Consider the following 24,684-nt stretch of genomic DNA (forward strand, 5'->3'; position numbering starts at 1 on the left):
ACCTCTCTGAAATGACCTCTAGAAATAGGTTGTAAACTGGGCCCCACGGTCCGATATAATAGATACTGGTACTCCGTTTAGCCGCACTATCTCCTTAATATATAACTTCGCATAATTTTCGGCTGTATATGTAGATCTGACTGGTAGGAAATGGGCTGATTTTGTGAGCCTATCGACTATCACCATAAAGAATTGAACTTACGATGAGAACAAGGCAAACCCGTGACAAAGTCCATGTTTATCGCCTCCCATTTCCACGTAGGGATCTATATAGTCTACATTAGCCCTCTGGGCTTCTGTTGCTCTACCTTCACCTGCTGGCAACTAGGACACTGGGCGACAAACGCTGCAATGTTCTTCTTCATATCGTTCCACCAGTACACATCCTTAATGTCATAATACATCTTCATCGACCTAGAATGAATGGAGTACCACAAATAATGTGACTCTGGCATAATCCTATCTCGTAGCCCTGCTACATCTGGGACACACAAATGACCCCTGTATCTAAGAACCCCATCTTCCTTGAGATCTAACAATGGCTTCTTCTGCTGCGGAACTCGCTCTCTCAACTTGACCAACTCTGGGTCCTCGTACTGCCTTTCCTTGACTTCAGCTATGGGAGATGATTTTGCAGTGTTTTGGAGTACAACTCCACCATCGTAAGAATTTACTAACCGAACCCACAAACAAGCCAATTGATGAATCTCTCTAGCTAATTCTTTTTTCTCAGCCTCTACATGTGCTAAGTTACCCATATCGGCAACTTAAGGCACCTGCTACAATATTAGCTTTCCCTGGATGGTAGAGAATGTTAACATCATAATCTTTCAATAACTCTAGCCATCGCCTCTATCGCAAATTCAACTCTTTTTGCTTGAAGATATATTGCAGGATTTTATGATCTGTAAATACATCAACATGAACACCATATAAATAATGCTGCTATATCTTAAGTGCATGGACAACCCAGCTAACTCGAGGTCGTGTGTCAGATAATTCCTCTCGTGCTTCCTCAACTACCTTGAAGCATACGCAATTATCTTCCCATGCTATATTAGGACACATCCTAACCTGACACCTAAGGCATCACAATACACGGCATAACCCTCTGGACCCTCTAGAAGTGTTAGAACTGGTGCCGAGGTCAACCTGTTCTTAAGCTTTTGGAAACTCCACTCGCAAGCCTTCATCAACTGAAACTTAGTTGCTTTCTACGTCAACTTTGTCAACGGTGCCGAAAGGGAAGAAAAACCCTATACGAACCTCCGGTAGTATCCTGCTAAGCCTAGAAAGCTACGAACCTCTGTCGGAGTGGTAGGTCTAGGCCAAGATTTCATGGCTTTAATCTTCTGAATGTCTACCTTTATACCTTCATCGGATACAATATGCCCCAAGAATGCTACAAACTTCAACCAGAACTCACATTTAGAAAACTTAGCATACAACTTACGATCAATGAGGGTTTGGAGTACCGCTCGCAGGTGGTCTGCGTGCTCCTCCTCTGAACGTGAATAAACCAGAATATCAGCAATAAATACTATCACAAACAGATCTAAAAATGGACGGAATAGGCTATTCATCAGGTCCATAAATATGAAAGGTGCATTTGTCATCCCGAAGGACATGACAAGGAACGCGAAGTGGCCATATCAGGTCCTAAAGGCTATCTTCAGAATATCTTTCTCCCGAACTCTGACCTGGTGGTACCCCGACCTCAAATCTATCTTTTAAAAGCATCTAGCCCCTGCAACTGATCAAACGGGTAATCGATCCATGAAAGTGGATACTTATTCTTAATAGTTACTTTGTTCAGCTGCCTATAATCGATACATATCCTTAGTGAGCCATCTTTCTTCCGCACAAACAGTACTCGTGCACCCCAAGGTGAGGTGCTGGGCCTGATGAAACCTTTCTCCAGCAAATCTTTTAACTACTCCTTCAACTCCTTCAATTCGGCAAGTGCCATTCTATATGGAGGGATGGATATTGGCTAAGTTTCCGAAAACAAATCAATGCTAAAATCAATATCTCGCTCTAGAGGAATACTTGAAAGATCATTTGGAAACACATCTGTGTACTCTTTGACTACTGGAATAGACTGAAGTGTAGGTATCTCAACATCTGCATCTCTAACTCGCATATTATGATAAATGCACCCTTTTGCGATCATTTTCCTCGCCTTCAAATAAGAAATAAACTAGCTCTGGGTGTCGCTGTATTACCTACCCATTCAAGCTCTAGCTCACTCGAAAAATGAAATATGGCTGCCTTTGCTCGGCAATCAACTGTGGCATAGCAAGCTGCCAACCAGTACATGCCCATGATAGCATCAAAATCCATCATCTCTAGCTCAACTAGGTCGGCTGAGATCTGACGACTACAAACTGTCACCGTACAACCTCAGTAAACCCGTCTAGCAATAATCAATTGTCCGATCGGTGTAGATACCGCAAAAGAATCACTTAGTATTTCAGGCACTATACCAAACTTCCCTGCATAAATGGGGTAATATACGATAACGTAGATCCTGGATCTATCAAGGCATAAGCATCGTGAGAGAAAATGGTAAATATACCTATCACAATGTCTGGTGAATATTCCTGGTCCGGTCAACCCGCTAAAGCATGGATACGGTTCTGATTTCCACCTTAATTGGAACCTCTACCTCTGCATCGACCTCTATCAGCCGAAAACTGAGAATCGCACCCTGAAGGATGCACGGTCATAGATGATCCTGCTATTGAACTTGTTGGTTGTGCCATACCCCTAGAATCTTTATTTGGGAAATCGCGCATCATATGCTCCGGACGTCCACATGTATAACAAGCATCAGAACCTGCTCGGCATTGGCCCAAGTATCCTCTACCACAGATGTTGCACCGCGACAGAAATGACCATGTTTGCCATGCACCTCATTGTCGCTGCAAACCTGATGTCCGTGAGCTCTCACTTGGTCCTAACTGAGTATAGAGGTCATACCTATAACCCTGTAACTGAGGCGGTGGAGGCCTAGGTGGCCGTCCAAAGTACTGGGGCTTATAACTACCCTGAGACTGCTCCTGAGACCTGACAAATCCCATCCTCTTACGCTACCCTTGCTCAGTCCTCTCCATACCCTATTGTCGATGCCTACCCCTTTCTATATTCTGGGCGAATGCCTGAATCCAGGAGATACCCATACTATCCTGCAATACAGCAGTAGAACATGCCTCGGTCAACTCTGGGGCCAATCCTGCTATAAACCGGTGGATCCTGTCCCGCATAGTAGCAACTATGGATGAAGCATATCTAGCCAATGAGTCAAAACGGAGACTATACTCTCAAACACTCATATTTCCCTGCTTGAGGGATAGAAACTGACCGACTCGAGCCTATCGGATCTCCCGCAGTAAGTACGGCTCAAGGAAGGCATCTGAAAAATTCTCCCAAATAGCTGGAGGTGCATCACGTCCCCTGGACCTCTCCCATCACTCGTACCAAAGGACGACTATATCTCGGAGTTGAAAAGCTGCCAGCTCAGCTGCCTCTTTCTCAGTGGTATGCATAAGTCAAAAAATCCTATGAAGCTGATCTATGAAATTCTGCGGGTCCTCCTTCTGATCTGTCCCCGTGATTTCTGGGGGACTCAAAGCAATAAACTCTCGGACCCTTGAACTCCTAGACCCCTCAGAAGATCCTGCACTAGCCGATGCTCTAGCTTGTTGTTGGGTAGCTACCAACTGTGTCAACAAATGCACCGCACTCATCAAGTCCCGATCTGATGGAAGAGAAGGGGGAACTGGAGGTGCGGTATCCTTAGGAATCTCCTCAGGTGGTGGAGGAGCCGGTAATGGCTGAGTAGGGGTCTCGCCCTGGACCTCAGACTGGGCACCATCTACTGGGGGTACTCTGCTAATCCCCTCACCCGCTGCTATGTCTCTTCTATGACTAGCCGTACTCTTCATATTCATCGTCATCTTTGTATGCAAACACCAAAACGTAAGTTTAACTCAAATTTCTTATAACTCAGTTCTATAGCACGATTTAGATTTGAAAGAAGGGTAACCAACTCCTAAATGCCCTGTAGTTCCCTGCTTATATAATGTGGTGCACAACACATCAATAAACAAGACCCTACTAGACACGACTTGTAGACTCTCTAGGATAGAACTGCTCTGATACCAAGTTTGTCACACCCCGAACCTGGGGGGGGGGGGGGGGGCGAGACCAGCACTCGGTGCCTCACCCGGTGCCTCACTTAACCTAGCGTACCAACTTGCGATTGAGGGACTCTGAACATACAATGTCATACTTTGGCCATGGTGCCACATTGCAAGATAATTTATGAAACAAAATATAAAACTGAACGGAAACTAGCTCTGACTAAACATCAATATAAATTTGGGCCGACAAGGCCGTCATAACTGCTACAACTGACAAACTAGCAAGATATACATACAAGGCCTAAAAGCCCAACATACTGCACTAACTGACATCATATGTCTACAAGCCTCTACTGATGGATGTACTGTGGTCGGAATAGGGCCCCGACCTACCCATAATATATATACATATATATACAATATGTACTCAAAACCCTAGACCCGGCAACTCTGAATGACGTGGATCTTACCGATCAAGCTGATCACGGACAGCACCTACGGAGGAGGTCTACTAGGCTGTCTATCTGAACCTGCATGCATGAAATGCAGTGTCCCCATAAATGGGACGTCAGCACAAAATAATTACCGAGTATGTAAGGCAATAGAATAACTGAAAGCTGAAACTAAATTGATAATATAGTAACTGAAAGTAACAGGGAGTCAAAGATGATCTGGAGATATACTTACCTGCTGATACTGACTCTACTCTCTCAATATAGTAAGTAAAATAGTTGTCCAACCCTATAAGGCTCGGAACGTGTAACCGCTCTACCAGTAAAGGCTCGCTCATAGGTGCTCGGCCACACTAGGCTCTATATCTCGACCATTCTGGGCTCGCTCATAGGAGCTCGGCCACAGTAGGCTCGGTATATAACTTACCATCTGATCAGAGGTTGCCCAATAGGGGCCTGCCCATCGATTATAGCTCGATGGTGGTGAAAGTACTGTAATACTGTATATATATAGACCCTCTGCTCTCTTATATATATATATATATATATATATATATATATATAGACCCTATGCTCTCTTTACTGGAAGAAAATAATACTTAACTGAATATAAAGTCCCGATAAGGGAGAATACTGCAACTTATGAGACTAGGATAATGTACATAAGTTCAGAAATACGAACTTCTCTTTATGTCTCGTTATCAAACTCATGTAGTTACGGGATCATACCAAAATGAAGGAAAGGTTTAGCCTTAACATACCTTATCACAATATTTCCAATCACCAAGTTGAACTCGCCTCTTCGCACCTTAATCTACAACAACGATAATAATACTAACATTAAGTTACGAAAGGTACAACCATCGCACAATGAACGACAAGCTTATTTTGTATTAAAACGGGCAACATCTCCCCTATAATCCTTACTCCCTCCAAATTCAAGATAACACTAACAACAAAAGAACACAACAATAACAACATATATACATTATTTTCCAACCTTATATACACCACAAAATACTACAAAACAACCCAAAACACCCCATTCTCTTCATACACAAAACAATCGCCGTTGTAGTGTCAAACATCCCGAAAATATTACGACGAACGACCAGACCACTAACCTGAATTTATGTGGTGTTTCTCCACACAATTTCTCCTCCAAAACTCCATAAAATAGTAGCAGAACACGCAGTCCAACCGCAACACAAAATAGTCCAATAACAGTCTGCTACAAGTGAATAACTCGAACTCACGGCTTTCGATGACCGTCCTGCGATTTTTTACAATTATAGAAAGACTTTCCATACATCTATAGCAGAAAAAATGGATGAAAGAGAGTAGTTAACTTACCTTATTTGTTGAATAACTCAGCTCCTAACTTCGTTCTTCAAACTCTAGGTTTTACCTCCAACTAGAACTTGAAAAAGAGAGAATTTATTAGGGTTTTTGTGCAATATTTGGGAGGAGTTTTGCAGGGGTTTATGTCTGGTTATTATGACCTATTATCAGTGTACTATATGAAGGAAATAATACTTTAAAAATTTTCTTTTGACGACCCGAACTGGCCCATTTTCGGACATATATAATCCTCTCATTTAAGCAAGTAGGTGACACACCTACTTGTCACCTAGCAGTCTGCGCAGTCTCGCAAAAATATATATCTCTCTCTACTCTGATGTCGTATTGACAAACGGTTTATTGATCTAGAAAATATACTCATAGATATACAATTTTACGGGTGGAATACCCCGTAACTCTAAGTATATTGGGAGAAAATCGTAGTTACATTTGACTCAAATCTCATTAAAACTTATGAACGTAACTTGTGATGACTTTTATCGACTTTTGTTCCTCAACTTGCCTGACTTCAAAACATAACACACGACTATCATACGGCTAACACAACTCATAACATAACCTTCTTATCATGTTAAGAACCCTAGTCTCACCCCAAAGGTATGGGTTATAACATTCCTAACTTGTCGACTTTCGACGAAATATTATTTTCTTCAATTCCTTAGCTTCTGAACCTTCCAACCCTCTTTATGCTTGTTGTTCATGATCTTCAATATTTGTAACCTCCAAGGTAACATGATAACTTACTTTATATACTTCCAAATATGATCTCATTTTTGGTCTTACATTAGTTTGCTTAAGACGCACTTTTACATACAAAAATATGGGGTGTAACAATATTATGGAGAAAAATGTGCCAACATGTTGATCATTATTGCGTAAGTAGTCGAATCTGGGGGGGGGGAAGGGCTAACTCTTATTTGTTTGCATAAAATAAGCACGAAATCCCCAGGTTCGGTATGGTCCAGAATATCCCGCCTTTGCTACTTGACTGGTGGAAAGACCATGCACCTATTGATAAAAATCATATAATGAGAGTACTTGGTGACTTGCCATCTTTGCTGAACATTCGACCAAATAGGGAACTGATCGAGGCCGCTACCATGTTCTGGGACGAGAAAAGATCAATTTGGCAACACAAAAATGACTCCTCTCCTGGAAGAAATAAGGGGTTTCGCCAAATTACCATGGGATAGTCCGGGACTGCTCGTACCAGAAAATCGTACTCCCCGCGGTTTTCTAAAAATGTTAGGTTTTAAGAAAAATGATCAACTCCTATGTTTAAATAAATCATACACCCCTTTTGAGTTCCTTTACAAGCGTTATGGGCATAGCAAATAATATCGTCTTCATCATGATGAACTAGCCATTACTTCTTTGGGATGGGTGCATCGCCGGGATTATGTTTTCATTAACTGCTTCTTGGGTTTGTTGATCTTTCCGATACAAGGAGGAAGGATTCATACTCGCTTAGCCATGGTTGCCAGGACCTTAATTGATGGAATCGAAGGACAAACTTATACTATCATCTCCGTGATCTTAGCTGAGATGTACCGTTCTCTAGATCGGTGCAAGCATGGGTTCAGACACTTTGAGGGTTGCAATCTATTGCTACAAGTCTGGCTGCTTAAACACTTTCAGATGGGTGAGTATAGTCAACAGCTTCTGCGAAGACCACTGAATGACTACATAGCCAACCATCACCTAAAGAAAATGGCGTTTATTCCAGACAGGTTTGCAAAGCCTGGAAATGCTGTAGGTTGGGTGCGTTTCTTCAGCAATCTGACAGACAAGCAAGTGCATTGGATGTTTGAATAGTTTCCTAGTAGTGAGTTCATCATCAGATCAAAAGGGACAACCCACTTGGTACTGATCGGGCTGCAAGGCATTTAACCTTACGCTCCTATAAGGGTAATGAGGCAAGCTAGAAGAAAACAAGTCATACCTCGGATTTCTAATATGGTCAAGTACAAGGTAGATTTCAAGGGAGATGTCATTCCATTCAAGTTCGAAGCGCAACACATGTGGAACCAAAAGATCATTGTGGAAGGAGAAACTATTGAGCCAGACAGGTATCACGCTGGTCATATGTACTATTATCTATCATGGCTGGAAGATGACGTATCTAAGGACGTCAAACCAGGAGTCAATCGGATAGGATCATAGACGAAGTGGTTGAGGCACAGGTGAAGTACAAGAGGCTACGCAAAAGGGTGTTCGAATCCGAAGCTAAGCATCTGGAGCAACATAAAGTAAACATGGAGGCGATAAGGGAATGGAAAGAGATTGCCACTAAGTCGAGGGAGATATTGGAATACTTGGAGCAAGGACTGATGGAGCTGGAAAGGAAGATGAGAAAGAGACTTTGGGATTGTCTGGGCATGGATGACGATGAAGGAGGGAAACTGGCAAAGGCTTACTTGTTGCTGGACATGCGAAATCTGGGAAACATAATTGATGGGGGTCAAGAGAGACAAGAATGGAGAAGGTCCTTCAGGGACCAAGTATATTAGGAGATAATGTTCTTTACTGCTTTCTAGCTTAGATTAGATTTCGATGTAATAAGGCTTAATATCGTTAGTGACTTTATTATTATTATGAAAGTTTGTTTTGGCTTATTTTTGCATTAATGAAATGAAGCAAAAGTTGGCATCAATTTTCTCCAAGTCTATGTGTCGCTTAGGCCTACCTCAGGCGCAATGAGGTCCCCAAATTAGGACGTGAACTATTGCATGGCTTTGTGAAACATGTTTAAATATTGCAAACACACTTTTATTTCACCCTACTGACTTGGTTACCTTTTGCTTTTCTTTATTTTGATTATTCCCATTCCCAAAGGTTGGTCCGTGCATACTGGCATCATGAGCATACCACACAAGATCCAGAGGTCCTCTACCTCCTCCTCCACCTAGCGACCCAAAAAGCAAAGGCAAGGGCTAAGGGAAAATGGATGATTTAAGTCGTATCCAGAAAGATAATGCTGTTGTGGCGGAAAATGTTGAAACTTCAGATGGTAGAAGCACCCCGAGGCAGAGTGAGTTGGTCTTACGTTTAGAGAAAAAAATCCTGAAACTACAGGGCAAGCTTGAACAGGTCTGAAATGTACCAAACCTTTCCCTTACTCTCAATGTTCCCGACATCAACCAGCAAAACCCGACTACCTAGAAACAAACACCGCCACAAAACACACAAAACTAGAATCCACCACCCATAGCTGCAAATCTCCCGCGCCACACCAGTATCATAATCCCGCGCCACACCAGTATCATAATCCCGCACCTCCCCAGAACCTTAACCTACCACCAGTGCAAACCCCTCAATAACATCACCATCATCCAACTCAATACCCACAAACCACTACTTACCACACTCCCCAAAATGCACCACAACCTACTCCCGATCCCTAAAACTCAACCAACAACCACCCATATACCCAAGTTCTAGGAACGCATCAAAGTAAACTGATATATGTGGAAACCTTACCCCATACCCCGCAGCAAACCCTATACATACCTGAACCGACTGAGAAGGACCTGCTCATTAGAAACATGGCAGAGGAACTCAAGAAACTTACAAGGAGAGTCCAGAGTGCTGAAGGTGGGAAAGGTGTTGAAGGTCTGAATTATGAAGATCTACGTATTCAGCCAGATGCCATAGGGTTACAAACCTCCAAAGTTTGAAATGTTCGATGGCACTGGTGATCCGAAGGTGCATCTAAGAATATACTGCGACAAGCTTGCGGGAGTAGGTAAGAATGAACAAATCCGCATGAAGTTGTTCATGCAAAGTCTTACAGGAGACGCCTTGTCTTGGTATATCAGTCAAAACCTGAAGAAGTGGGCCAATTGGGTAAGTATGGCATACGATTTCTTGGACAGATTCAGGTTCAACCCAGAAAATGCGCCAGACATTTTCTATATTCAAAACCTCAAGAAAAATCCGACAGAAACCTTTCGTGAATATGCTACTCGTTGGAGATCAGAGGCCGCAAAGGTAAGACTAACGCTTGAAGAAGAATAAATGAACAAGTTCTTTGTTACAGCTCAAGATCCGCAGTATTATGAAAGGTTGATAGTCATCGAGAATCACAAGTTCTCATATATCATAAAGATGGGAGAGAGGATAGAAGAAGGAATTAAGAATGGGATGGTGACTAATTTCGAGGTGCTACAAGCCACAAATAAAGCCTTGCAATCAGGAGGTATTTCAAAGAAGAAAGAAGTGGGTGTCTTGATGGTAGCCCAGGGTCCTAAGTCTCCCCTCACATACCAAACACCTCCACCCACATATCAACCCTCACCCCCAAAATACCAATACCCTACCATAACCTACCATACCTACAACACTCAACCTGAATATTACCATTCACCTCCACCCGCCCGCCAAAACTACCCAAAGCCACATCCAAATGTCGATCGTAGAACTCCTAGACAATACACACCAATTGCTGAACCCATAGCCCAACTGTATGAGAGACTGAGGCCGCTGGTTACGTCACCCTTATTCTTACTGTTGTTGAGAATCCTTCCCAGTGGATCAACCCCAACAAAATATGTGCCTATCATTCAGGTATGAGGGGTCATACTATTGAAAAGTGCCACACGTTGAAAGACAAGATTTAGACGTTGATCGACACTAAGGTTATACAAGCAAAGGATGTCACACCGAATGTTCGCAATAACCCTCTCCTGGATCACATAGGTGAGGGAGTGAACGTGATAGAAACTGATGAGGAATGGGACCAGGAAGGGTCCATCAGACTCATTCGAGATGGGGACACTCCTAAAATATCTCCGGTCACCCTCACGCCAGTTGTGGTACAAACCCAGGCACCATTTGAAGTTGAGGTAGCTACACCCTTCACTGTAATGGTAGCTCCTACACCATTTTACAAGTCTGATATTGTCCCATAGGATTAGGTTACAGAAGCAAGAAGAAAGGGAAAAGTCAAGATGGAAGAAATAGGTGTCGTGCAAGGTATGACTAGAACTGGCAGAGTTTACACACCTGAAAATCTGGGAGGAACGAGCAAAGAAGTTGCACCTAAGCAGCATGTTGTTGAGACTGGCACTGAAGATCATTGGAGGAAGATACAAGCAAGGGAAGACTTTGTTTTTGACCACCTGAACAAGATTCCTGCTCAAATATCCATCTTTTTATTGTTGCAAAATTCAGACGCACATAAAAATGCCTTGATGAAAGTGTTGAGTAAAGCTTATGTACCCGCCGGCATCACTAGTGGAGAAATGGCTAACACGGTCGGATAGGTACTAGAAAGTCACAAAATCACATTCCACAACTATGAGTTACCTCCAGAAGGATTGAGTCACACCAAGGCATTACACATCACAGTGCAATTTGAGGATACGTTCATTGCAGGGTCCTGATAGATGGAGATTCAAGTCTGAACATATGACATTGACCACTCTAAAAGGAATAGGTAAGGGCCTGCACGAGATACGGACGGGAAGCATAAATTTGAAAGTATTCGATGGATCTCAAAGAGCCACTATCGGAGAAATGAACCTGGATCTACAGATGGTTCCGACTTGGTTTGATGTTGAGTTCTAAGTGTTAGATATATCGGCCACTTACAATCTACTGTTGGGAAGACCATGGATACATACAGCTGGGGCAGTGGCCTCTACTCCACACCAGGCTGTGAAGTTCGAGTGGAATCATCAGGAGGTAATCATTCATGGAGATGGAAGCAGACCTATCTACACCAATCAGACCGTTCCAATCATCAAAAATAGGAGGAAGTTGGGTGGAGAAACATATCACCGCATTGAGCGGGTTAATGCAATCAAAAAGGATCGATGGTGGAGCAATAAGACAGAAAGCATATTGTTGTGGACGGGATATGAACCAGGCAAGGGTCTTGGTAAAAAGCTTCAGGGATCACTAAACCCATACAACCACAATATCATGGCATGACCTTTGGACTCGGATATAAATACACCGTGCAAGAATATCATAATTGGACATCGCCTTGGCACACCGATTACTATCCGCTGGAACAACCTGTACCACCTTTGCACCAGACATTCCATCAGGCTGGCATAATGAGGGGATCTGAGGAAGATGAGATTTTGGCTGGCATGAGAAAGTTGTTTCTTGATAAAGAAGACATAGACTACAGTGCAATTGTTGAAGAGGAGGAGTAGGAGGAAGACCTTACCATTCTGACAATGGAAGAAGGAGTTGTTCTCAAGAACTGGACCGCTGCACCATCCCGGGCTCGCCGAGTTCCTCGGTAGCCTCGCAAATTAGCATGACTTGTTTTCAAATTGTTTTGAGCATTTAAGACATTTTCAGTATTTTATTTTGAAATAATTACTCAAGCCATCGAGTCGTACTTGTTGACATTTTAAAGTTTTATTAATGCATTATTGCTTTTCATATTTATTATTATCTTTCTACATTCTTTTCAGCATAATTATTACATATCCCGATGAACCTACGATTGTGACATACAATGAGACAATGCACATAAGGACAGTAATTCGGAAGATATAGAAGATGATGTAATACCTTAGGAAATTATCAAAGAAGTAGAAGATTTTGAAAACAAACCAAAGTCTAATTTGGAGGAAACTGAGGCCGTTAACTTAGGGGATTCTAAAACAGTCAAGGAAACTCGTATAGGCATTCATCTATGACCGTTAGAGAAAGAAGAGTATATCAAGTTCCTAAAGGAATATGGGGACATTTTTGTATGGTCCTACGATGATATGACTAGGTTAAGCACATCCATAGTAGCTCACAAGCTACCCACCAATCTTATGTGTCCACTGGTAAAGCAGAAGCTCAGAAAGTTCAAGCCGGATATGAGTTTAAAGATAAAAGAGGAGGTCACCAAGTAAATCAAAGCCAAAGTTCTCTGAGTGGTTGAATATCCGACCTGGTTAGCAAATATTGTGCTGGTCCCAAAGAAAGATGGGAAAGTTAGAGTATGTGTTGATTACTGAGATTTGAACAGAGTGAGTCCTAAGGATAATTTCTCGCTGCCTAACATACACATACTGATTGACAAATGTGCCAAGCATGAAATCCAATCCTTTGTGGATTGCTTCGCAGGATACCATCATATTTGGATGGATGAAGAGGATGTCGAAAAGACTGCTTTTATCACACCATTAGGAATATATTGTTACAAAATGATGCCGTTCGGTTTGAAAAATGCTAGGGCCACCTACATGAGAGCTATGAAGACTATCTTACATGACATGATACACAGGGAAATAGAGGTGTACATGGAGTATGTTATCATCAAACCTGAAGAAAGTTTTTGATCGGCTTCGAAAATACAACCTAAAGTTGAACCCTGCAAAATGTGCCTTCGATGTCCCTGTTGGAAAGTTGTTAGGTTTCATCGTCTGCCATCGAGGTATTGAGTTAGACCCGTCAAAAATCAAAGTTATCCAGGACTTGCCACCGCCAAGGAATAAGAAAGATATGATGAGTTTTCTAGGACACCTTAATTATATAAGCCGTTTTATAGCACAATCAATAGTGATATGTGAGCCAATCTTCAAAATGCTAAGGAACGATGTTGCAACAAGTTGGATTGAAGAATGCCAGAAAGCCTTCAACAAGATCAACAAGTATTTATCTAAACCACCCGTTTTGGTCCCACTAGAACCAGGAAGACCTCTGATGCTTTGTCTATCTATGTTGGATGGGGCCCTTGGCTACGTTCTAGGACAACTTGCTGAAACTGGGAGGAAAGAGCAGACGATATATTATCTGAGCAAGAAGTTCACGCCTTACGAAGCCCAGTACTCTTTGTTGGAATGCACCTGCTGTGCTTTGACATGGATAGCCCAAAAGTTGAGACATTATTTCTGTGCATACACTACATATCTCATATCAAGGATGGATCCACTAAAATACATCTTTCAGAAACCCATGCCTACGGGTAAGTTAGCAAAGTGGCATATATTGCTGAGTGAGTTCGACATCATCTATGTAACTCAGAAGGCAGTCAAAGGGAAAGCATTGGTTGACCACTTGGTAAAAAATCTCGTAGACGGAGAATACAAATCATTGAAGGCATATTTTCCCGATGAAGAGGTATCATTTGTAGGAGAAGCTACTACCAAAGCATACGAGGGTTGGAGGATGTTCTTCGACGGAGCAGCAAACTTCAAGGGAGTGGGCATCAGAGCTGTCTTAGTATCAGAAACCAGTCAAAATTACCCGGTATCCGCAAAACTCAGGTTCACATGCACCAACAATATGGTGGAATATGAGGCTTGCATCTTGGGACTCAGGTTGGCCATTGACATGAACATTCGGGAGTTGTTGGTAATCGGAGATTCTGATCTATTGGTGCACTAGGTTCTGGGAGAATGGGCTACTAAGAACACCAAAATATTGCCATACTTACATTGTGTACAAGAGTTGATCAAGAGGTTCACAAAGATAGAATTCAATCATGTTCCAAAGGTCCAGAATGAGTTTGCAGATGCATTAGACACCTTGTCTTCCATGATGCACACATCCGGACAAGAATTTCATCGACCCTATCCCAATAGGAATTCATAAGCAGCCAGCTTATTATGCGTACGTTGAAGAAGAGTTTGACGAAAATCCATGGTTCCACGACATCAAGGATTGGGCTGGGAGAAGAAAGAGTAGAGTTTGACTTATTGAAGGAGATGTTAAAATACACCCGACATGTCGCATCTGTGGAGTTTTAACCGCTTATGCGATGATGCTTCTGCAGTTTTTGCTCCGCATCTACGAGCATCTCGCATCGGCGTTGACATGGGCGCTTCGGCAATGCTGCATCTGCACACAAATATTTGGAGGTGCAGTTGCATAAAACTTCTGATAGACAGAACTGGGCAACCACTATTTTGGCAGGTCTCCAACACCTCAAACTCCTCAATTCAACTCCAAAAAATCTAAAACTTTACAGATTAGTCAAAAATAATATAATAAACTATTCTAAAAAAAATTCCAAAAATAATTTAAAATTTTGAAAACGATGGGTTGCTTTCCACCAAGCGCTACATTTAACATCATGGCACGACGCGAATCAACTTTACTACTTTTCTCTCCACTTTGAGGATATGAATTGGGCATCTAACTTGGACTAAATTTTGTGAACACGGTCGGCGGGGGTGTAGTAAGTAGATGATAAAGCCAAACATCAATTTCTTCATTTTGCAATTCATGGCTTTCTTTTGAGAAATGTCATTTTGCGTTCTTGAACTTTCAAATTGCACGATGTATGGCTCTTGTCTTTCTTATTTTTTAAGTTCAAATGGAAGGATGGATATCACCATAAATTTTTAAAGTTGAAAAATGCTTAGAATGAGATAACAACCTCCAAACCTGAAACCTTTTCTTCATTTTGACAACCCCTTTTTTCCCCCGAACTATAGTCAATTTCAACTATCTCTTCAATTATGCCGGTTGACTCTAATTCTATTTTTTCCTCGGCATCACCAAGTATCATGGAGTTGATTGGTAGATGTTCAATTCTTGATTCAAGCTCCAAACCATTTTGTAGATTGTTTTTCAAGATCTCCTCTAAGGCTTTTTGCTATTTGTTTCCTTCTTAAAGTACGCACTTCATCATGATTTAAACTCTCCATTTTGCCCATGCTCATTTTCTTCCACTTTTAAAGCCCTATAAATATCACAACCAAAAGTTGAATTGTCATAGTGGGGGTTCGGAGAATGGAAGGACAAATAAGAACAATTGCCAAGGTAGCCATTTTGACTACCACACCTATCGCATATACTCCACTTATAGGTTTGAGATTGTGCGCATAATCCGCCTCCAGAGAATTTAAATAATTTTTTCATGAGTGTGGTCCTCCACAATAAGGACAAGGGCCATCAAAGTATGAACAACTATCATCCAACCAATTTTTATTATGCGATGCCATTTTCGAAAACTAAAAAAATAAACAAGAAAAAAAATATAAGAAAGATAAATACACAAATGTTTATAAGTTTTGACCAAAGCACATACGCTTACTTCTCAAACAACCTAAATACGCCAAATTATTCCCCGGCAATGTCGCCAATTTTGATGACGTCCAAAGCCACTTCTCAAAGAGAAAGCAGACACAGTTAAATACAATATAATATACCCAACTATGAGTCGGGGTCGAATCCCACAGAAAACAATATGCAGGCGATTAGGCAAGTAAGAGAATTATCACTTATTATGCAAAGTCAAACATTAATAAATAGTTTTGAGAAAATATTATATCCAAATAAAAAATATAAACTAACCTAGAAAGCATGTAAAATGATCATTGGCTACAAGCATGGATAAACGGGAATTTACACTCAAGTATTGACCCAATGTATTTCACGATTTTACAAATATGAATGAGTTTATGTTAATTAGGCTCTGATAATAATTCTATATTAGCTTCTTCCGAAGACTGGCAATACTTTCTAATGAAACTATCCCTACAATAATTAAGAGAATTAACTGCACCTGAATGTGGCTATTAGTGGTTCAATCTTATCCCTAGTTAGAATTTATAAAATGAGGATTAACACATCAAGTTCTTGTAAATTAATCTTTCCCAACATCGAGTTTGCCTTTTCCAAGTCCAAATGGAATTTAATGGGCGAGTTCTAGGGTTAACTAATCCCTTTGGAAATATTAGAGAACAAGAATAATTAAAGAAATAATAAATCACTTCAAAAGTAATAAAAATTATTCACTACATAAGCATAACAAGAGATTTAATCCAATTTTTTATAACAAATATTCCCATAAACAAGATTAAAGTAATGGAATAATTATTATACACTTAGATATTCAATACAAATCATGAAATTGGCGATATGAGTAAAGGGTTAAGAATTTCTCATCCAAAGACTTCAAATCTTCAATCCCCAAGTGTGGTGCAAGAAACCCTAGCTCCAAAGCTTGTAAAACCTGCCTAATATATCTTCTAAAATTAGCTAGATCGTGTATTTATGGGTTTAGGATCAACAAAATATAAAATCGCAAGTCTGTCAAGAACTGAAGCCCGTTGACCACACATACTGAAGAATCATAGCAGGCGCGGTCGCAGATACGGAATACCACTTGCAAGTGCCAGTCTTGTAGAATACTGGCTACTCCGCAGAAGAGGACATTTCAATGCATAAGCCGTTTCACAGATACGGATGGTTAAGTGCAAGTGCGATCTCAGTGGAACAGTTGCCTTCTCCAGATGCAGATTCTTTCTCGTAGATGCGATCCTTGTTGTGCATATTCGATTTCACTGGATGCCTTTTTACTTTTTCAACTCTTTTTTTCTTAATTCCATTTCAATTAACTTCAATTCTCTTCATGACTCATTGTACATGAGATTCTAGCAATGCACACCATAAATTATCTCATACTATATTTAAAGAATACACAAACCAAAGCAAAAGGGAGTAGAATGCGTGGTAAAATCACCACTTATCATTGGTTTCCTAACGGTTATTGTAGGGTGGATTGTTGGTGTAGAAGTTGGTTGTAGGATGAAGGAGTTTCATTTATAGGAGGTTGTAGACGAATGTGCATTTTAGATGTATGACAATATGCCTAAAAGACATAAAATATGAAAATTCTTACTAATGTTTGTTCAATTAAACTTTTGTAATGTAGATTTATGTAATTCATGCAGGGGAACATAGTAGGGATCCTAACAAATCTCGATTAAGGTATGTATGGCTAAACTCTTTCCTATCGTATTGCTTAGAATGAATTTCTTGTTCTCTTCCTACTCATGATGTCATAACTTCAAGGTTTCTTCTCCTTAGCATGTAGTTGTGAGAGACAAGATGTTATCCATGTAATCTCTTCACCTGTTTAGTTTCACATGCCATGGTATTCCCATTATGATAACGTTATAGAAGTTCAAGTTTACAAATAAGCAAGACATAGAAATTAAGGCATTTCAATGGTTTTAATTATATAATGTATGCTTCAAAAATAATAAAAGCAAACGACTTTGATCTTAAGTCTCCAAGAATGATGAACTTAGCTAATGACCTTAAATACGATGAATTGGGCCCATGTACAACTAAAATGTATTTATTTATTCTCCACACATATTCTAGTGTAATAAAATATGTTTCCTCATGATGAACCCGATGAAGCATTCCAATGATCTGGAGTCCTATGACCCTAAAGGTAAATTTTTTCGTATTGCTTTGAGATTTCATATGATCTTATAGAAATATTCTTGATCGTCGAAAGTGGTTAGGGGCTTACATGAGAAATTTGTACTACATGTGACTCGAATGTAGCACTCCCACAGGTAATGACTTCATCGAATCGATTCGTAGCACTCCCATAGGCTAATGTTGACTTTGCATATGTTATATAGGATTGGTCATTTGAAAAATCATGTGTTACATGCCCTATGGACAGTCTGGTAAATGCATAGAAACATAGTAAAGATGAGCCCTATTGTTACACCGCATGTTTTCGTACGTAAAAGTAATGTCGTAAGTCATATATGTATGCTCGAAAATGAGATCCTCTTTGAAATTATTCAAAGTATGTTAATCATGTTACCTTGGATGTTACAAATTTTTAAGATCATGATCAGCAAGTACCAATAGTGTTGGAAGGATTAGAAGCTAAACGAATCGAAGAAAATAACTTTCGTCGAAAGTTGGCAAGTTGGGAATATTATAACCCGTACTTTTGAGGCGAGACTAGAGTGCTTAACATAATACGAAGGTGATGTTATGAGGTATTTTAGTCATATAATAGTCTTGTGTTGTGGTTTGAAGTCAAGCGAGTTATAAAACAAAAGACGACGAAAGTCACCATAAGTTACGTTAATATATTTTACTGAAATTTTTGTCAAATTTCACTTAGTTTTTCTCCCAATATACTTGAAGTTACAGATGGTAGGGTATAATTACGTGTTTTAGTTGCTTATTGCACTTTAATTCACTACACTTTACTTATGTTGATCTTTAATTGGTAGTGTTTTGCACTTATTGTGTGTTTTATGCCTTGTAGGAGTGATTCCGAGCTATGTAGATGTTGTGGAACTAATTTGAGCTATTTGGAGCTTTGAAGTCTGAGTAAAAACCCAAGGGATTAAGCCAGGATCGTGTTCGGGGTCGAGGACGGCATCTGGACATCAAAATCAAGCAAAAAGCATACCTCTGAGAATTTTGCACTGCTGCAGCACGTGGGGCGGCGCGTGGGGCACCGCAGAAGTGTGTTTTGGCAGCATGGTGAAAAGTGTTAGCTTCCTAAAGATCTCCACTAGTGCGTAAGATGTTGCGTCGCCCCATGCGGCGCACCTGTGTATTTCTTCGAGAGCAATTGTCCTATTTCGGCTAGGAAATGATGATTCCATCTAGGCCCGACCCTACTTGGTATAAATATATGGAAAACCATTATTTTTTGGACTTTTGACATACTTTTAGACCAAAGAAAGCTAAGAAGGAGTTGGGAAGAAAAAAAGCACAAGGATTTTATCATTCCTTCTTCACTCAAGACCAGAGTTTGGATTGAATTTATGCTTTTCTATACTTTAATATTATTTTTGATGAATTACTCCATATCTATGGAGTAGTTCCCTTTAGGGTTTGATGTATTTGGTGTATTGATGATTGTTTGTGGATTATAACTCTAGTTTTATGTATTGAATTGTTTTGGATGATTTTATTTTTGCATCTATATTCACCAGTTCATATAATCGAGAGAAGCATAACTTGTGATATCTTTGCATTATATTGTTGGTTGAGTTCATAGATTCTTTTATGTAATCGAAAGAGGCTAGTTGAATCATTGATTGAACCTAGTTAGAAGAATAATCGAAAGAGATTTTCCTAAAGACCAATCGACTATACATTCTTGCATATCTTCACGTGCTTAAATTGGTTCATCTCGTGAGGTTAAGACTTAATCGAGAGAGGAGTTTTTGCTGAATGTTTGAACGAATGATTGAGTGAATTCGAGAGAATCACTTGAACATTAAAAGTGGATTATCTAGAGTTAGATTCCAAACAATTATCTTGCACCTATTCTATCAAAACTCTTTCTTCTCCCATTGATAACCTTATTTGCTTATTCCTTGTGTCTATAGTCATTAGTCAATAGCTTTAGATTCTTAGTTAATTTTAGTTATTAATCAGATAAATCTCAACTGTTGATTATCATGGATATAAATCAAGCTAAAAACTACAAGAATACTGTTTAAATCCAATCCATGTGGATACGATGTTATACTATACTATATTTGATTAGTTAGCAGAATTTAAGTGTGTGTTTTGCATTCATCAAATTTTTGCACCGTTGCCGAGGATTGGTAATCAATAGTGTTTGAAATAGTTTGTAGTGCTAATATAGGAATTATTTTTCTTTATATTTTGTTTTTCACTTTTTACAGGTTAAGATTGGTGCATTACTCGAGCTTCTGCAAAAGAAGTGGTACTATACAAGCCAGAGTTAGAAACAAAACTGCGACAACTGAGGAAGGAAAGAGATCTCTCTGAGAATCTAAAAAAAGTTGGGCAATCCTCAACCCAAGAAACTATGGCCAGAAATGGTGATGATAGTGTAGATTTGGCTGCAAGAGAGGCAGCCCAATAACGAGAAAAAGTTGCACAGGATGCTGAGGAACCAGCCATTAGAGATGCACAGAATGTCTATGAAGAAGAGAGGGGTCACAGACTTAATCAGCATCAACCCTTGGCTGCAGACCAGTTCGGAAATATAGCTCCCAAGCTTGGGAGACAACTTGGTGATTATACTAGACCGGTCTACAATCAAGGATTATATAGTATTAGACAACCTCCAATTGCAGCAAACAATTTTGAGTTGAAGTAAGGGTGGCTTCAAACCCTTCTGAATCATTGTGTCTTCAGAGGGAAGCCAAATGAAAATCCAAACACACATTTAATAGACTTCGAGGAGATTATGAATATCTTTCAATACAATGGGGTGTCACAAGATGCAGTGTACTTAAGGGCATTCCTCTTTTCACTTAAATATGATGCTAAAGAGTGGCTTCGAAGTTTTCCCAGTTGATCGATTAGATCTTGGGAGGAGATGACCAGAAAATTCCATGATAAATAGTTCTCCTCATCTAAGATGGCAAGATTAGAAGAGAAATCCATAACTTCTGCCAGAAAGAGAGTGAAACTATTTTTGATGTATGGGAGAGGTTTAAGGAGATAGTTAGTAAGTGTCAACATAGCGGAATTGAACTCTGGATGCAACTCCAAGATTTTTGGGAATGATTGACATCGACCTCGCATAGAACATTGAGCGATATAGTTGGAGGCCTTTGATGAAGAGGACTACAGAGGAGATAGTTACAATTCTTGATGAGTTAACTGAAGATGCTAATCAGTGGCCCTCTGAGAGTGCTGAAAGAAGAAGATCAACTGGTGTTCACCAAGTTGAAAGTAATACATCTGTGCAGGTACAACTTGATGATATGGCTAAAGAAATATGAAATCTGACCGTAGCCTCAATACAAAATGATCCCCAAGCAGCGTGTGATATATGTGGAAGAGGACACCCTACTCATGAGTGTCAAGCCTCAACGGAGGAAGTGAATGCTGTGGGAAACTATAATTTTAATGCAATAGGTTAGAGGCACCCCGGCTTTTCATGGAGTTCACCTCGGGTTACTGTGAATGCGTGGCAACAAAACAACCCCTGACCTAAGGGACAAGGATCTCCAGGTTTTATGACTCAGCAGAGGCAACAATTTCAGCCTCAACAATGTTACACCCTATATTTTCGTAAGTAAAGGTGCGTCGCAAGCAAACTAATGTAGGACCAAAAATTAGATCATCATTGAAAAAATATAAAGTAAGTTAATCATGTTACCTCATAGATTACAAATATTGAAGATCATGAACAACAAGTACAAAGAGGGTTGGAAGGTTCAGGAGCTAAAGGAATTGAAGAAAATAAAATTTTGTCTAAAGTCGACAAGTTCGGAATATTATAACATGTACTTTTGGGGTGAGACTAGGGTGCTTACCATGATAAGGAGGTTATATTATTAGTTATGTTAGTCGTATGATAGTTGTGTATTATGTTTTGAAGTCATGCGAGTTGTGAAACAAAAGTCGCTGAAAGTCATCATAAGTTACGTTCATAAGTTTTACTGAATGTTTGGTCAAATGTAACTGCGATTATCTCCTAATATACTTAAAGTTGCTGGGTGTTCCACCCATCAAATTGAATATCTGTGAGTTTATTTTCTAACGCATTAATTTGTTTGTCAATACATCATCATAGTAGAGAGATAAATGCATTTTTGCCCAACTTCGCAAACCGCTAGGTGACAAGTAGGTGTGTCACCAACTTGCTTAAATGAGAGTTCGAAAATGGGCCAGTTCGGGTCATCCAAAGAGACCCTTTAAAGGCCTATATCGTTAATATAATACACTGATAAGAGGGCACAAAAACCTGACCTAAACCCCTGCAAAATCCTCACAAAATTACACACAAATCCTAATTGAATTTCTTTCCTTTTCAAGTTCTAGTTAGAGGTAAAACCTAGAGTTTGAAGAACCAAGATAGGAGCTGAGTTATTCAACAAATAATGTAAGTTTAATGCTCTATTTTATCCATTTTTGTGATGCTGGAGATGTATGGAAAGTCGTTCTATAAGTGTAAGAACTCACGGGACGGTGATAGGCAGCCGTGAGTTCGAGTTATTCACTTGTAGCAGACTGTTTTGTGGATTGTTTTGTGTTGCTGTTGGATTTCGAGTTTTACTATTTTTTTATTGAGTTTTGTAGGAGGAAGGGTGTGGAAAAACACCACATAAATACAAGGTGGTGGGCTGGTCATTCATCGTAACATTTTTGGGCTGTTTGTCACTACTACGGTGGTCGTTTTATGTTTGAAGAGATTGGGGTGTGTTGGGATGTTTTATAGTATTTTGTGGTGTATATAAGGTTGGAAAATAATGTATATATGTTGATATTATTGTGTTCTTATGTGGTTGGTGCTATCTTGAATTTGGAGGAAGTAAGGACTATAAGGGAGATGCTGCCCGTTTTAATACAAAATAAGCTTGTTGTTTGTTGTGCGATAGTTGTACCTTTCGTAACTTAATGATAGTATTATTACTGTTGTTGTAGATTATAGTGAGAAGAGGTGAGCTCAACTTGGTTATTGGAAAGATTGTTATAAGGTATATTAAGGCTAAACCTTTCCTTCATTTTGGCATGATCCCGTAACTACATGAGTTTGATAATGAGATATAAAGAGAAGTTCGTATTCCTTAATTTATGTACATTATCCTAGTCTCATAAGTTACAGTATTCTCCCTTATCGGGACTTTATATTTAGTTAAGTTTTGTCTTCTTCCAGTTAAGAGAGCAGAGGGTCTCTATATATATATATATATATATATACGGTATTATAGTATATTTACCACCATCGAGCTATAATCGGTGGGCAGGACCCTATTGGGCAGCCTCTAATCAGATGGTAAGTTATATATCGAGCCTACTTTGGCCGAGCACCTATTAGCGAGCCTACTACGGCCGAGCAGTTACCCGTACCGAGTCTTATAGGGCTGGACATTTATTTTACTTACTATATTGAGAAAGTTAAGTCAGTATCAGCAGGTAAGTAAATCTCCATATCATCTTTGACTCCCAGTCACTTTCAGTTATTATATTATTAGTACAGTTTTAGCTTTAAGTTATTTTATTATCTTACATACTCGGTACATTATTTTATACTGACGTCCCTTTCTTGGGGATGCCGAATTTCAGGCATACAAGTTCAGATAGACTGACGGGTAGACCTCCTCAGTAGGTGTTGCCTGAGTTCAGCTTGATCGGTAAGCTCTACGTCCTTCGAAGTTGCCGGATCTAGGGTTTTGTGTACATATTGTGTATATATGTATATATGTTATGGGTAGGTCGGGACCCTGTTCCGATCACAGTACATCCATCAGTAGAGGCTTGTAGAAATATCCTATCAGTTAGTGCAGCATGTTGGGCTTGTAGGATTTGTATGTATATTTTGTTAGTTTGTCAGCTATAGTAGTTATGACGGCCTTGTCGGCCCAGCTTTATATTGATGTTTAGTCAAAGCTAGTTTCTGTTCTATTTTATATTTTGCTTCTCAAACTGTCTTGCAATGTGGCCCCATGGCCAAAGTATTACATTGTATGTTCAGAGACCCTCAGTCGCAAGTTGGTACGCTAGGTTAATTGAGGCACCGGGTGCCGGTCTCGCCCCCAGGTTCGGGGCATGACAAAATTGGTATCAGAGCAGTTCTGTCATAGGGAGTCGACAAGCCATGTCTAGTAGGATCTTGTTTATAGATGTGTTGTGCACCACATTATATAAGCAGGGAACTATAGGGCATTTAGGAGTTGGTTACCCTTCTTTCAATGCAAAATCGTGTTGTAGAACTGAGTTATAGGAAATTTGAGCTAAGCTTATGTGTTGGTGTTTGCATACACAGATGACAATGACTAGGAAGACTACGGCTAGTCATAGGAGAGACACAGCAGTGGGTGAGGGGACCAGCAGGGCACCCCAGTAGATGGGGCCCAGTCTGACGCCTAGGGCGAGACCTCTACTCAGCCATTACCGGCTCCTCTACCACCTGAGGAGATTCCTAGGGATACCGCACATCTAGTTGCCCCTCCACTTCCATCAGATCAAGACTTGAGGAGTGTGGTGCATTTGTTGACACAGTTGGTAGCTACCCAGAAATAGGCTAGGGCATCAGCTAGTGCAGGATCTTCTGAGGGGTT

The 24,684-nt window shown here is 40.2% G+C and overlaps 1 protein-coding gene and 1 non-coding gene across 2 annotated transcripts; both read right to left on the reverse strand.

Moving 5' to 3' along the window:
• Positions 1–275: 275 nt before the first annotated feature.
• Positions 276–758, reverse strand: LOC138901388 (uncharacterized). Its single transcript, XM_070189148.1, has one exon. The coding sequence runs from the start codon at positions 756–758 to the stop codon at positions 276–278; it is 483 nt and encodes a 160-aa protein (XP_070045249.1).
• A 20,279-nt stretch (positions 759–21,037) lies between these two features.
• LOC117279675 (small nucleolar RNA R71) lies at positions 21,038–21,144 on the reverse strand. Its single transcript, XR_004510076.1, has one exon. It is a non-coding gene; the product is annotated as a small nucleolar RNA R71 (small nucleolar RNA).
• Between the last annotated feature and the right edge of the window lie 3,540 nt (positions 21,145–24,684).

This window comes from Nicotiana tomentosiformis, chromosome 11, assembly GCF_000390325.3.
Source record: "Nicotiana tomentosiformis chromosome 11, ASM39032v3, whole genome shotgun sequence".
Taxonomy (NCBI): domain Eukaryota; kingdom Viridiplantae; phylum Streptophyta; class Magnoliopsida; order Solanales; family Solanaceae; genus Nicotiana; species Nicotiana tomentosiformis.